The 15,980-nt window shown below is 38.9% G+C and overlaps 1 protein-coding gene across 3 annotated transcripts in view; it reads right to left on the bottom strand.

Moving 5' to 3' along the window:
* Nucleotides 1-15,178, bottom strand: part of LOC115778123 (lymphocyte-specific protein 1-like) — a 28,395-nt gene extending 13,217 nt beyond the window's left edge. The window contains exons 1-9 of one of the 3 annotated variants that reach the window (XM_030726162.1): nucleotides 14,958-15,178; nucleotides 11,941-11,982; nucleotides 7,971-8,111; nucleotides 5,311-5,569; nucleotides 3,122-3,276; nucleotides 1,479-1,773; nucleotides 633-761; nucleotides 306-329; nucleotides 189-230 (exon numbers count right to left, since the gene is read on the bottom strand). In XM_030726162.1, the coding sequence (XP_030582022.1) occupies nucleotides 189-230; nucleotides 306-329; nucleotides 633-761; nucleotides 1,479-1,773; nucleotides 3,122-3,276; nucleotides 5,311-5,569; nucleotides 7,971-8,111; nucleotides 11,941-11,982; nucleotides 14,958-15,016 (1,146 nt within the window). In that variant the 5' untranslated portion in view covers nucleotides 15,017-15,178. The remainder of the gene's footprint in view (nucleotides 1-188; nucleotides 231-305; nucleotides 330-632; nucleotides 762-1,478; nucleotides 1,774-3,121; nucleotides 3,277-5,310; nucleotides 5,570-7,970; nucleotides 8,112-11,940; nucleotides 11,983-14,957) is intronic. The other 2 variants (XM_030726163.1, XM_030726164.1) reach the window with 2 other exon arrangements.
* Between the last annotated feature and the right edge of the window lie 802 nt (nucleotides 15,179-15,980).

Below are 15,980 nucleotides of genomic sequence, written 5' to 3'. Positions count from 1 at the left end.
GCAAATAATTATTCTAATTGACACACATCAAAACTATTAACATTTGGTTTAAAATGGTCTCTTTTGATGTTCTCAAAAATATTCAATTCAAGTTTTTCCAGTCATTCTAAGACTGATTCAGGATGTGTCAGTTTGCTGAAGTTTGCTTGAGTGTGACCTGCTGTTGACCCTGCTGGACCCTGACTCACCTTGCATTTACCATCCACTGAGACACGGCTGTTCACTTCATCCTGTAAAGAGACACAGTAATCAAAACCATGAACCTCTTCCATCGCTGCGGCAGCTAAAACATGTGGGGTACTTACTGGGTAAAACTGAATGAGGAGTTTCTGTTGGGACATCAGGAGGCATTTAAGAGACAAGAGGTTCAGGCATGGTTAATACACTGTAGCACTATCAGAAATTCATCACGTTATCTCTGAGAAATTAACAACACTATTGCTAAAATGCCTGGCAGCTTCTGAAGTTGGCCTACACTGAGCCAGGTGGTTAAAATCTAGACAGCTGCTTTCTCAGGGCATAGCAGATGTTGCCTCTTCTGTAAGCAGTCTAACACTGGACTCCATTGGATTATGGAGACCCAGTAAATACCTAAAGCAGTCCTGCAGACCACCTTTGGTTTTACAAGTTACCTTGAATGTTGGGCTCATGGGACCGTAGCAGTTTAATGACTCCTCGCCTTCACTGCTGCTGCTGCAGAGAGAAATGGCAGACCTTCTGTTTTCCTCCTCGTTCCCCGTTTCTCTGCTCTCTGTTGACCACTAGGAATAAAAAAAAAAAAAGCACAAGTTTGATAAGCAGGTGTTTCATCAGTCAGATAAGGCCACATTAAAAGTACATTTTCTGAAAGTGTTGCTGCCATTTGGTGTATTTAGAGAGTTGAGTGCTAATATCTCCCCTTCCTCTCTTTCACCCTTTTTTAAAGTGTGCAACTTTAAAAACGTGTTCTCACTGTTCGCTCACTATGCATACTTGGTGGCAAAAGCCTAATGAATACCTGGCCCGCCGCTGGTGATAAACGCTGGAATTTCTACAGCGCCTGACATCATTGGTGCTTTTGTCAGGCTCCGATTCATTTTGACACCCTGCGAGCCAAAGCAGCATTCTTTCACTTTATGGTTTTAGATCTGAAGCCAAATTCTATGAAATAGAAGTTGTTTAAAAACCTTGCATGGGCTTCATGAACTCTTTTATGAAACACTGGGGGAAACAGGACATTTTTCTCGAGATAAGTCAGTAGACTACTGCTTTGTAGATATTTGAATAACAAAAGTGCTCTAAATCCAAACTTCTTAATACCCCACCATGTGGGGTATTAAGAAGTTTCCTCCCCTTTCAGTTATGCTTAGGAAAGTTACTAAATGAGTGAGGTGATCCAGAAAAAAACTGTGTAGGTATAAATGAAATGCAAAAATTGCCTAACTAAGCATTTATATATATATATATATATATACACCAGCAGCACTAGTAATGCAAACCTTGTTTTGTATTTTCCTGTTTTTTTGTTTATTTTCCTCCTCTGCCTCCTTATTATCATCATCCATGTGTCTCTGCTCCGTCCTGAGGTGGAGCTCTTCCTTCACTTCATGTGCGAGGATCAGCTCCTCTTCCTCCTGATCTTCATCTCTGGGAGTCTGTCTGGTTTGTCTTGACCTCCACTGCTTTTGCAAAGTTGGCTGCATCTCTTCTCCTTCCTCCTGGCCATCGTCATTATTCTCCTCCTCCTTCTCCTTTTCCTTCTGCACCTCTCCCTCCACCCTGCAGGCTTCTCCACTGTGGAGAAGATAATTAAACTGAACTGACGCTGTGATCAAGACGCACTAGTAGACGTAAAACTAGAGAAGAATGTTGAAAAATAAACCTGAACAACAACAAAAACAAGACTGAGTTCAAAATAATCACCCAACAGTGAAAAATAACTAAGTACATTAATTTAAGCACTGAAATTAAGCAAACTGATCAGTGTGTAGTGGAGGCTCACTGTCATGTTGTGTGATTTCACCTCGTTCAACATCATCCTTCACCAATGTTTTCTTTAAAATAATACCAACATTGGCAACAATAACAACAACAAACAGTCAGGGACAATTAAAAAAACATGTTCCTTCTCCTAAAACTTCTGCTTGGCTTCCTACAGAAACGACACAAATCAATCCTGGCTGGTTTTGGGGTTAAAGCTTCTCGTACTGCGGTGTCAACAAACCAAAAGAATTAGGTCTCCGCTGTAAAACCACTGGCCTGTGGGCTGATACAATTAAACTGGAAGTAAAAGAACCCACAAACCCACTAAGTCCTATAAAAACATGATGCAACACATTCAGAAACGGACAACAAACAAAGCAAAAAATACATTTAACACGGGAGTAAGGGCAACTGATGATTTTAAAAAGCAATAGTTGACAAAACATCCTTTTACAGCAGGTCTGACCATCAAACGTATACAAGTACAGTTACATATGGTTCAAATCATATTATTTTAATGATGTCTGTATTTAATATTTTTATGTCTTATATACATTTTATAGTTTATAATGCACCAAAAATCCAAGGAAACAGAATGAACCGTCTCCACAACATCTGTTGCTGGACACTGACATCTACAGTTTGTTCACATCTTTGTTTGATGGCTTGTTTTTTAATCTAAACTACGATTAATATCAAACTGAAGCAGCTCACAAGATTACTTCTAAGCTACATACATGTAACCATCAGACGTGTAGCCAAAGTCTACAATAAATAAAGATTTTACAGATTTTTAAACATATTGTCAAAGCAGACATTTAGAAATTGTTTTTTCTCTTTAGTATCATTGCAACACCATAACCTGCAATTTTCACAACCATGACTTATGAATTTTCCTATATTTTCAGTAAATAATGTTTATACATTTAACTTTTGGTTTGTTGCTTTTGTAAGGCACTTCTTATTCTTACTTATTTTAATTCTATTATTTTTTAAATTTTATTTTATTTCCTCAACCCAGAGCAAACACTGTCTGTTGTATTTTAGTTGTTTCTGTGGCTGCTTCAGAATTGGGGCGGACGAGTCATATTGTGTGTGCGCCACCTTGATGAAGCATAGCAAGAATTTTCTTTTAAAAAAGAAGTAAGAAAACACTAACAGAGAGTAGGGAGCACACCGTGGCTTCATCGTTCCTGCCGCCAAGTAGGATGTCCTGTCCACTGGTCGGCCCGTGGCGTGCTGCAGCCTCGTGTCCTGCGCCAGGAAGACCGATGAGCTGTAAGATGTCCTTACTTCCTTTTTGTCACTTGATGTCTATAAGGAGCCAAAAACAAAGAAATGTTACCTTTAATTTGTGAATAATTATATAATAATATATAATATCCCACAAGTGTGCTAAAGGTATGATGCTTGCTGCAGATCAAGTTTAGCACTAAGCTGTGCTGAAGAGGAATAATGAGTTCAGACTGTGTTAATGTAACTTTCCTGATTAGCTTAGAACTCATTGAGGGAATCATTAGCTGCACATGCTGCACTGTAATTTAAAAAATATCTACTCTGATCTACTCTAAGATGATGCCATTTTTTTCTTAGGATTACAGTAATTATTTATTAGTATTATTGAATTCTTTTGGTTCATAAGCTGCTAGGTTAAAAGTTACAATTAAAAATTCCTTCTAAGGGGAACAACACACCTAAATTTAAATATGAGGAAAATATTTTGGCCAACCAAAGTGTGCTGGATAAATCATCTGGGGACCATAAAATAGCTGCAGTTGTGCTCAGAAAATTATGCGCTCTTCATGGGCATGAATGTCATGGTAATTTAGGGCTTTTAATTATTTCTTTAAACTGCTTTTTCCAGGGAACAATGATTCTATAGCACACATGAGGCGGCTGTGGCTCAGGTGATAGAGTGGGTCATCTCCCAATCGGAAAGTTGGTGGATTGATCCCTGGCTCCAGGGTTCAGTATCCTTGGGCAAGATATTGAACCCTGAGTTGTATCCATCAGATTGTGAATGTGTGCGTGAATGTTAGATAAAAGTGGTTAGGTATTGAAAGAAGCACTGTATGAATATGTGTGTGATTGAGTGAACGAGACTTGTAGCAGAAAAACGCTTTGAGTATTTCAAACTGAGTAGGAAGGCTAAGTACCAGCCCATTTACCATTCATCTTTAATTACTTTAAGAAACAAGACTTGGAAGCAAAAGTTTTAATTTATTTTGGATTTTTGGGTCTACAAAGAGTCAAAAGTACACATATAGTACACTCTCAAATCTATACATACACCCCACTAATATTTGGAATTTGCACCTCAACCAGAATTCTGACTTTTTTCTCTGAATTCTGACTTTTGGACTTTTTTCTGAGATTAAAGTCAGAATTCAGAATTTTTGTCAGTGGTCCTAATCCTGTTCTGTACAGACTCAAACAAACAAGCGTAGTCCACAAATTTTCAGTAGGGTTGAAGTTGGAGTTTTGGGAAGGCCATTCCAGCAGCTTAATGTTAGCCGCCTTTATCCATTCCAAAACCAGCTTTGTCATTGTCATTGTGGCCAGTTAGCTCAATCTTTGTCTTTTCTTACCATCACACTTGTCTCCAGAATTTATTTGGCTTGTCCATGTGGGCAGCTCCAAATTTCATTGGAGCAGAGGCTTCATTCCAGCTTGACACCCTCTCAGCCCATGGGAATGTAAAACTGGCTTCATTGCAGGCAGTGAAGCTGGTGTTCCAGCAATTTCCAGTTCATGGCAGGCTTGAGCCTTGGTGGCTCCTGGATTGTTCAAGAACACCAGAAACAATTTCCTTTCATCTGAGGATGAGGACGACAGTTTGGGTCTTCTTACAGACTTTGGCAAAGTGGTCACTCGTCTGAATAACTTGTACAACTGTTTGATCTTGGAATTGTTTAGAAATGGCTCCCAAAGAGACCTTCCCAACTCGTGTAAATCTACGGTTCTCCTCGTTAGATCTTCACTGAGTTCCTTGGACTTTCTCATTGTTCTGAGTATTGGCCAATCCAGTGAATGCTGTCAAACAGATTCTTTTTATACTGGCAAAGAGAAACTACCAATTGTAGTCAATCATGATCACTAATGACAAGTTAATAGGCCTTGGCCTTGTCAAGTTTTAAGTAAGACATAGGATCTTCAGCACCACTTATTAAAAGATTTCAGTGACTGCATGTATATAATAATCGCTGTATGTATACTTCTGACTCTGTGAGAAAATCCAAAATAAATTCAAACTTGCACTACCAAGTCTTGTTTTTAAAGTCATTAAAGATTTATGCTGTTCAATCACTCCACCTTGGGAAAGTTCAAAGAAATCAGTAAAACTTTGACCTTCACTGGAGATCCCGTTGAGGTATCCTGGGTCCTGCTGCTTGGTTCTGGTCCCCTTGCCTCCTCCTGCCCCTCTCCATCATCCTGATGTTTGTCTCCACGAGGGTCTGGTGGTGATGCTGAAGGTCTCTGCTCTCTGGCTCTGCAGCCATCCTGCATTTCCTGCTCATTACGGTTTTCCAGCCTGTGGCTCCAGTCGCTGAAACCTTCATCCTCATCCAGAACCAAGCAGCAGCTGAGCTTCAGCTCCTCATCCCACCTAAAAATAGAGCACAGAACAGTTACCTCTTATCTGACCCCAGTGACTAAAATTATTGGTTTTGTTATTGGGTGCATGTAGTCTTTGCAGGAATGTGCTAGATTTAGATATTGTCGCATAAAGATTGTTACTTTGAGAACCAACAAGGACCTTTAAATTGCCCAGAAGGAGAGGTGCCACATTTATTTGTGGAAAAGCCTGAAGTCCCACAACAAAGTATAGAAAGAAAATGTATAAATAATTGTCACAAAATTGTTTTATTAATTAATTTATTATTATGAGACAGTGAAAATTCTGTTCATGTATGTATAAAAATTTAACCAACCTTGCTTTCATTATTACTCACCTTTATGGCAATCACAGTCTTTATGGAAAACATCCAGGATTATAATAACACTACAATAACCTCTAATAATGGTGCAAAAGGTGAACGAGAAGTTAAACAGAAAAATGGAAACTAATTTAGTAAATTTAGCAAAATGACTTTTTCTAACGGTTAAATGAAATAAAGCCTTTACAGCTGACAGTTCAGGACTCAGTCAAAGGCAGCCAAACACTGTTACTTTGAAACCTTCTGCCTCACCTGCCTGAGGTGTAGAAAAGCACAGTTCTTGATTTACTGACCTGTTTACAGGTCCTGAATGAGTCCCTCCCAGTTGAAATAAAGATAGTTACCAATAATTAATACTGTTCTCTCTCATGCACACATTGAAGCTGATGCTGGAGGTAAGATTATGAAGAGGCATTTAAACTCAGAGGAAAGACTCCCGCAAACAGCTCTAAGCAGTTAACACAGCTTCAGTTCTTTTTTAATGTTTTGTCATCTAGATGATATTAATGATTAGGCCCTATAATAACAGAATTTGAAAACAACAGCAAGCAATTATATATATCTTGCATCATCTATAATGGTCTGACAATGCCTACTAGTTGTGCAGTTTGGGACTTCACCTGATATCTTAGGTTTATTTAAACTTAAAGTTTTCTTAAGTTCATTTAATTCTGTTATTTGTATTTATTAGTCACATTTAGGTTCTATTCAGTTACATTTGTTAGGCAGCAGGTAAACTTGCTTTTTAAACTGAGCAAACAAACAGAGTAGCTGCAGCTGCTGCAGCCTTTCCCATCCAGGTAACCAAGTGTCAGCCTAAGGTTTCTAAAAGGGCAAACTGTTGAAACATGAGCAGCAGGTGGCATACGGGACCTTCAGTTTCATGCTCCATGGCAACAGAGACAAACACAGGCACCGTTGCATGCTGTTTTGGAAAAGCAGGTTCAGTAGACTGAACCTTGCCAGCAGTCATAGATTAAAAACCATACATTCATCCATAATAGCTACAAGAGCAGTCTGTCTGGATTTTAGAGCGCTCTAAAATAGTCTCCATAAACATTTAGATTGTATTCAGTTTTTCAGCGACACTTTGGAAATTCAATTCTATTTATATTTATTTCATTCAAGTCTTTGTCTGTTTTTGTACCAAACAACAGCAATATATTTTTTAATCTGCCTGCAAGTTTGCAGGTGTCTCACAAAATAACTACATTTCAGTATGAATTAGTGGCAGATAAGGCAATGTGTCCAGGAACAAACTTTTGAATATAGAACTTATAAAGGTCATGAAACTAACAACTGTTTTTGCTGAGTATATTCCATCAATGAGTCTCACAGTCTCAGGTGATGGCAATATTTCCTCCAGAGAGTTCTCCTCTGACGTCTGACTGTACAAGTGGAAGCTGATGGTGCAGCAGCTTTGTCAGGTCATTTACCTGCAACATCAGTGGGCTGTGTAACTGGGATGAATCTACTGATTTGACACCAGGGCACACGTTTCCCCTACAATCAGCACTACATGTGGGACAGGCTGAGCTGTAAAGGTTTGAACCAGTTGAGGTCTTTCTGTGTGGTTTGCATGATCTCCCTGTGCCTGTGTTAGCCTTGTGATAGACAGGCGACCTGTTCAGGGCGTACTCCACTTCTCACCATTTGATAGCTGAGATGGGTTCCAGCCCCCTCCCCCCTGTGACCCTAACCTGGATAAAGATGGGTAGTTTTATTACATTTTTTTGGGTGGATGATTATAAAAAGCTAAAATTAATACAGATTTCATTAGTGAAGTATGCAAAAGATTATTTGAAATGTGATGGAAGAAGTTATGTATTATGCACTCTTCTTTTCAAAAATATATGCACCATTAAAACTGCATAAAAGCAGGTAAATTGAAACATGTAGAAACAACTTAATATTACCTGTCTTTCTCTGACTATAATTACATCACAACAAGCCTTTTTAAAATATATTTTATGTTTCTAGACAGACTTGTTAATATTTACACACTGAAAACTGGAAGAAGCTGGCAGAAAGCCTGAGTAGAGGAGTAAAGTGTGGTATAGCATTACTTACTCTGTGTTTTGTGTGAGGTCGTTCTGTTGGGTGGGCTCTAGCCAGGAGGGGCTCTCCTCCCCTCTCTGCTTTTCCCTGGCTCTCCTCCTTCGCTCCCGCTCAATCTCCTCGGCATCCTCCTGGCTCCGCTGCGCTGTCACCCTGCAGTCAGCACAGACATCAAAAAACTCTTGGCACACACAGCTTGTACAGCCATATGGGTTACTGCAAATGTAATGTTATACTGTTTAAAAAAGATGCTTGTGCCAACCTCTGTGACACCATGATTATTTCGCTCATACATTTCACACTTCTATTGATAATCATCGATATGATATGTTAGTGGATCTAGCGATTAAGCAATATTAATTAAATGTATTGAGCTATATTATATATTTATATGGAAATAAATTCTCAATTAATGTATTCACATCTTCCAGAAACTGAATATTTAGAGGCATATTTAGCTCTTTAGTAAAATTCTTCACATGTAATTATTGGTAAATTTTATTCTGTTGAAGAGATGATGAAGTTGGCCTCGCTCTGTGCGTACCTACACAGCTGCCCAGAGGTCCCTCAATCTCCAGATGTGCTACATTGTTATACGTTTGTGGACACCTACTGTAAATATTGGAACCACATGTGATTGTTTAGGAGGCTATTCTGCCAGGAAATATGCTGCTCTAAAAACTTCCAGTGATTTGGTTCAGTCTTTCCACAGGAGAGCTGATGTTGGGCAACACCGTCCGCATCGCTGCAGCTCATCCCAAAGCTGCTGGATGGAATTGAGGTCAGGGCTCTGTACGAGCCATTCAAGCTCTTAGAACCCAACCTGGGGAAAAAAATGTCTTTAGGGAGTTTGCTTTGGTCATGTTGCTGCTACAAAAAAAAAATTATTTTAATTCAATCTTAGCGACCCAATCCCTAAAAAACACAGAGGCTGATAGAATAGGATAGAAACTGGCAAGAAATGAAAAACTAAACTGACCTAAACTTTATTGGGGGCTCTAGCACCCACGCTGGCGCCCAAATTTACATTAATGCATATTTGCTATTTGTGTGGTACAACGTTGAAATGAATCTATGGAAAAGTTTACGTAGGAGGATTTTTCACACATAATAATTTAAAATTTACTGGAAAGAACGAGTTCTCTTCCATAGAAAGCACATTAGCTCTTTTGCCCAATCGGCTTTAGCTTCTAGTGGGTGTGACTTGATAACAATAACCTCCTTTATTGTCCAAGAACATCTGGCGTAGCTTGAGCCAGCTGCTGTGCTCTTTCACTTAATTTCAATCTCAAGAGAAAAACAGAGAGAAGGAGAGCGAGGAGGAGGAGGAGGAGCAGGTCAAGAGATGGAGGAGAAGCAGGACAGAGGACAGAGAGAATTTAATGCTCCATCTTGTCATACTACTCAGTGTCTGGATAAAATCTTATCTGGGAATTGGAATGAGAGGAACTTTGGAAATATTTATTCATTTCATTGGCAGGAAGTTTGACATCACCTAAGTCTCTGGACTTTAGTTACGTACAGAGGTTCTTCAGAGTGTGATGTCATTGTTTTTGAAGGAAAATATCAGCTTGTTACAATTTGGATGAAGTTTTTAACAGCCACTGTGGCACTGAATTCATCACTTTAATTGCTTATATTAGGAAACATAACAACATTGCTGAACATACTGCAGGCCTAGCATGAAACAGGAGGCGAAGGGCTTAAAATAATCCTTCTGGTAGCATTTTTTAAAATTAAGCTAAGAAATTATTAAGTTGTTACACTGTCTGTAAACATTCAACTTTTCAACTTTGATTCATTTTTCTGAAATGAGATGACAATGTTAATGTTGTGCTCCCATGTTAAAATGTCACTTTATAGCATTAAAAATGTTGACATTCTGGTACAAATAAAGGTTTTAGTTTCGTTGTTTAAAATGCTAATATGGCAGCAGCCAAAAAGCTAGCACTGAGGCTTCAAAATAAATTACTTTACATTTAAAAGTCAGCCAAACTAATTTTGGCTGACTTTTTATAAAACCACACAAGCACTGTGGAACAGAGAAGGGCCAAAGTACGACCTTGTTGGTTCTAATCAAAGGAATACATAAAACATGCAGAACATCTGTCTTCCCCAACATTCCCCAACATGTCAGCCACTCAGCTCATCTAACATGTGTCTGGATAAAATCTTTGTTAAAAAAAACAATTTTAAGGGTGAACTGAAGAAAATATCACTGGTTATGATTTTTGGTGAGGACACTGGCCATGAGTTCTGATTCAAACATGCTGTGGTTGTTATGTGGGAAAGTGACCTACATAAGATCACACTCACTAGAGATGTAGTAGGAGTTGTACTGGCAAGTCAGTCTTAAGTTTGCTGTAAACTGATGTGATGTGTGTCAGGGCTGTTTTGGCTTTTCAGGCAGGCCATATTATGGGGAGAGGGGGTTGGTGGTGATGGGTCAACTGGGGATCAGGTTTGGCTGTCTGGACCTCATCACTGCTGCATGAAATGTAACAAGGGGAAGGAGGCCAGGGCCATATGTGTTGGGTATTTTAGCCCAGTCACTATTGCTCATAGGTGAAAGAAACTATTCCTCTGTGTAAGTTTTTGGGCCGATATCATTAGAACTCAATGGAAGTTCTCATGTTTTTTTCTTCATTTACTGTGCAAGAACACAAGTGAATTAAGAAAGATAAAACAAAACAAATAAAGTAAATTCGCTATTTGGGGAAGGTCTCATGATTTTGGTGAGGCCTGACTAAGGTCTGTGAGGTACAGCACATTCAAGATGTTCATGTTTTATGAGTGAAAGTATGTTTTTTGCACGTTACTTATAACTAATTTGCACCCATACAGTTTGTGAATGTAGAATGCTAACAAAGCTAGCTGGCCTTAGCTGATAACTGAGCATGCCAACCTGTCATCTAAATATTCAATTCAATTCAATTCAATTCAATTTTATTTATATAGCGCCAAATCACAACAGTCGCCTCAAGGCGCTTTGTATTGCGGGTAAAGACCCTACAATAAATAAATATGGCACTGTAACTTCTGGCTCCAATAAACAAAAATGGTTAAACAGGTTAAAACAGGTTAAAAAAGTGACATCACAGTGGCTATGTCAATGTTTTTGAGCCTTTTGAAGAATCAGAACCTGTTATCTGTTTGGCACCATTTGTTTTTCTTCTCTAAAGGGCCTCTAGGACAGCCTAGCTTCTTACTGACACACACTCTGTTTCCTTATCTAAAGAGTACATTTACGAGACGGTATGAAAAGCTGTGTAAGATTAAATTCCAAAATTGGTTGATCATACTTGCTGAACAATTATTTCTGCATGAAGGCAAGCTTAGTCTGGTGAATATTCCCATTAAAAAAATGCAAAATGACACATTAGAAATGGCTGGACTCTAACATATAGCTGGGTGGCCAAACTGTAAATGCAGTATTCTCACACAGTCTTCCGTTTCATGGTTTGTGTTCTGATACAAAAACAGATGACATCACACTGACACTCGTGATTAATTCTTTTTTGTCTCCTTAAAATTATATTTTTATTAGGCTGATTAGTTTTAAATTATGATGTTTTGTCTGGATGGATGGATAGATAGATTATCTCCTCAAGTAATTACTTCCTTTGAGTAAATAAAGGACAACTATGTACCTCTCTGGAAGGTAGTTAGGGTGGATAGTGACTATATAAAATCTGTGTGGTTAGGTTAACGCAACAACATCACTTTGGTTAATGTTGGGGAAACTTTCTGGTTTCTGTGAGATGTAAACTTTTCTTCCGTGGTGATTTTGACTGTACTGATTGTAATGGGAAATGTCATGTCTTTCTACTTGTTTGAGCACTCAAAGTTCACCCAAGCATACACATTTATACAGTGCTTTTTAACATTCACACACTCCAATCAGGAGCAACTCGGTGTTTAGTACGTTGCCCAAGGATACTTTGACATGCGGGTTAGAGGACTCAGGGATTGATCCACTGACCTTCTGACTGGTGGACGATCCACTCCACCATCTGAGCCACAGCTGCCCCAAGTAGAAAGAGAGACATGAAATGTGGGGATAGAGAGCAGGGCATTGTCATGCAGGATAGGCAAACAAATGTCAAACTGGGGGCATTGCATTACAGCTGAAGGTCCTGTTACTCCAGTTGCTTAACTACCACCAGTGGGACAGTAAATGGGCCATGCATGTAAAATTCTCTAAGATTTTCAGCAGCCACACAGAAAATGAGCAATGGAACATTGTTAATGGGATTTGGGGCCAATAAAATATTGAGAAGCCAATCAAAGTAAGCAACTCATGAGATGTGTGGTATAACATCAGCAACCCGTAATCTAAGCACACAATATGGTGGACAAAGAACTGACCAACAACTGGCTTATCTGCCAACCAGCTTTAATCTACACAACTGTCTTTAATGAAATAACAGATCCACAGTCTGGGGGTGTCAAACGGTTTATGCTAAAAAGCACTGTTTTGCACTGTTGCATTTTATTCACATGCTCTGACAATGTATTGTTGCTGCAGAATGGTCTGAACTACACAGACTCTTTGGGGTCTGCTGGGGCATTTAACACAAAGCTAAGACGCATAAAATTACAGAGGAGGTCTGATTAGCATCATTTTTTCCACCATTTACACAATGAGGCAATGGAGGCCTGGAGAACGGGATTTTCTGTGTGTGTGTGTGTGTGTGTGTGTGTGTGTGTGTGTGTGTGTGTGTGTGTGTGTGTGTGTGTGTGTGTGTGTGTGTGTGTTTAGTAGAGAAGGAGGGAGTTCAGGCGTCAGCCAGATGATGTCATGGTCATTAAGGAAGTTGCAGCTATAAAGGAAGCCATTGAACTCATAGCCCAATGTCATTTTCAGTGAAGTCACATAGCAATGTTCCACGACTCATGGAGGAAACAAGAAATGCACTGACAACGACAGCATCAACAAATCAGGCTCCTGTGCCTATTAGAGCTGAAAAATCAGAGTAGACTTGCAGTAAGTGGCCAAATTAGGCAAATAGAGAACAGCAAACAATAAGCGGCTGGTTCAACTGAAAGCAATTCTGATGATGAAAGTAAATTCAATGGAGAAATTCCCTCCACTGTTTTAAAGAGGGACTAAGAAAATGAAAACGGCTGTTTTGATGTTGTCTGGGAAAGCAGTAGTACTGCTTTTTCTAAACCTGTTTAGAACTGATTTTTACATTCTTCTGTTTAATACTTGGTAACCTGTCATGTAGCAGAACATCTTTACATTTTCTTTGGAAAAAGACTTTATTTTGTTTAACAGTAAAACTACTAAACTATAAACATAAATTTCTTTGTTCCCACATTTCTTGTTGACGAGCGTACACAATTTTGGGTGAATATGTTACACAGTTTAGATAAATATGGTACAAACTGGATGCAATACAAGTAAACAAATCTGTATTGAACTGCTTTGGTATACATAAGCTTTTCACATCATTTGAAAAGAAAACAGTCACAGAGTCACGTTTGCCAAGTACCACATTCTAATGCTGAAGTCATGAGGATGAAATGTCTCGATTTTCAAAAGCCCACATCACCATCTTCAAGGACATAATTTCAAACACATGTTCTCTTCATTTCCAACATGTTTTTTGTCATCCTCATTTTCAAGGTTTGAGTTTGATTTACTCAGATTTTAACAGACTCTTCATCAAGCTGCCAAAACCCAGTGGGAAGAAGAAAAGGCAATTCAAAAGTGTAACAATTCATTTTCATTTTACAAACATCATAAAGGATTTAATGGTTTGTGTTTGCCCCCAAATTTTGCCTTTCAGGCAACATAGAGATTACTGCTCTAATCCTCTCACTGATGGAGGTTATACGTGCAATATGAGAGGCAGGCACATGTGTGCATATCAAAGATAAAGTAGAAAGGACAGTTGTCAATTTTGAAAGCCTATAAACATCTGGATTAAAATATATTGTTTGAAAACATTAAAAAAAATAAAAAATAGATGCCAAAAATAGCATTCATGGATTTCTCTGTATTCAAAACACTGAATTCCCCAAACAATAGAGTTAATCTTAATTCATGAAAGAGGTCTTTCTGGTGCACATTTGATTTAGTGACACCTGCATCAGCCCATTACTCCCTTAATTACAGAACTTTTTTCCAAATGTGGATTTTCTCATCTGTGTAGATTATGAATGCAGTCACTGGAGCACTTGTCTGTGTGCAATCTGGTTTCAAAACAAATTTCCACTGTGGGGACAAAGTTGAAGTTGAAACACATGGTAAAGCGCTTTTCTACTCTGCCTCAAAGCGCCAAATAAGACATGTTTTCATTCACACAAGCATTTGTTTCTACACTCGCACGTCTAAGTGCTTTCTAACATTTGTGCACATATCCACACTCTGATGAATGCATCGGGAGAAACTCCAGGTTCAATAAATTGCACAAGAATACTTCAGCATGCAGACTGGAGCAGCTAGGAATCAAACCAACAACTCTCTGATTACTAGATGACCTGCTCTGCCCCCTGAGCTGCGGTCACCCACATAAAAAAACAAAAGCAGTCTTACTTTTCTGCTGCAGTTATTTAATCTCTTCATATTTGATGTTTCTGTTCAACCAAACTTCTTCCGTGTTGTGAGTTATTCTTAAATAATGATATTATCATCAGTCTGAAAACAGTTTGGAGGGACTTAATTGCTTAACGAATTGCTTAATATTACACATTGCCATATTGCATTTCAAATTTACATCTTGCATTCAAAGTGTGACTGATCAAAATGTTAGCTGCTTTCAAGCTTGCTATTTGTGGCGTACTAAAAAATAGGGCTGAGTATAACAGAAAGCCTATATTAAATGTTAAATGTGCACTTATCTTAAGTTTACCATTAACATATAAAAATGTGTTCCCACTCTTTCACTGGGTTGAATGATGTTTCAGTATTTTGTGATGGCTCCTTGAAAGCTCCTGAGTGACTGCAGTTGCCGCTGTGACCATGTTGTACTAAAAGCATTTTCCACTAACCTGATGAGGTTCTGCAGAAGCTGTCTGCTGGAGCTTCTTCTTTTGATGGACTCTGACATGGTGAACTTGGCTGCTCCTGGTCTGTGGTCCTGGATGCAGTCCTGGTTCTGAGTTCTTAGACCTCATCTACAGCTGCATTTACTTCTTCTATCTCTGGAGCTCAAGTTGGCCTCTCTCTCTCTCTCTCTCTTTCTCTTTCTCTCTCTCGCTCTCTGGTCTCAGGTCTCTCCTCCCCTCATGTGGTTTTCATTCAGGCACTTTAACCCCCTCCGCCTCCTCTTGCCCTAACAAGGGTCATGTGACTTCCCCAAGGGGGGAAGTAAGATGATATCACAACAGTGGATTGGTGACAGTATTATATGCATGTAAGTGCATTTTTGAGTGATGTTGCTGGGAGGCAGTGGTTTTATTTCTGTGTTTCAGTCATTCTCTTATATCAATTAAGCAGCACTTTTCAAACAGTTACTGATGCACAAATTTAAACTCCTGTGTTGTTTTCTGATGAAAACGCTTGAATGTTTTGTTTGGATTATTTGAGAATATCCATAAACTCTTTTGTTTGTTTGTTTTTACCAATCAATATCTCTAAACTCCACAGACCCCAGACTGCTAAAGGGTTTGTCTCTTCAAACAGGCTTAAAAGCACTCGTATCAGACTTTTAAACAGACTCCTTCAGCATGTGTTCTAAAAGTTAAAGGTCATGTTGACTTTTGGTAATTGATGAGTTGTCCTTTTTCTGTTCGCTTCCACGTAGCAGAGAGAAAAACTGGGAAATCTCTGTGATCTTTAGTGCTGACAGTCCTGCCTGACAACACGTAACAACCCACATAACACCAGTGAGAGTAGCTCAGTCAGACCTTTGAACCTGTCAGCTTTAGAGACATTTTTGTGTATTTCAGATTTGATAAGAATGAATTATTTTTCTCATTTATCAGTTCAAAACCCAGTATATAAAAAATAGATATCTGCATTTAGATCAGAAGTCACTGCAGCTGCAAGGAATTTTTCTCCACTGGCACCAC

The sequence above is a fragment of the Archocentrus centrarchus genome, chromosome 3, assembly GCF_007364275.1.
Source record: "Archocentrus centrarchus isolate MPI-CPG fArcCen1 chromosome 3, fArcCen1, whole genome shotgun sequence".
NCBI lineage: Eukaryota > Metazoa > Chordata > Actinopteri > Cichliformes > Cichlidae > Archocentrus > Archocentrus centrarchus.
The sequence above is the reverse complement of the archived record's forward strand: the minus strand, read 5'-3'. Positions and strand labels throughout refer to the sequence as shown.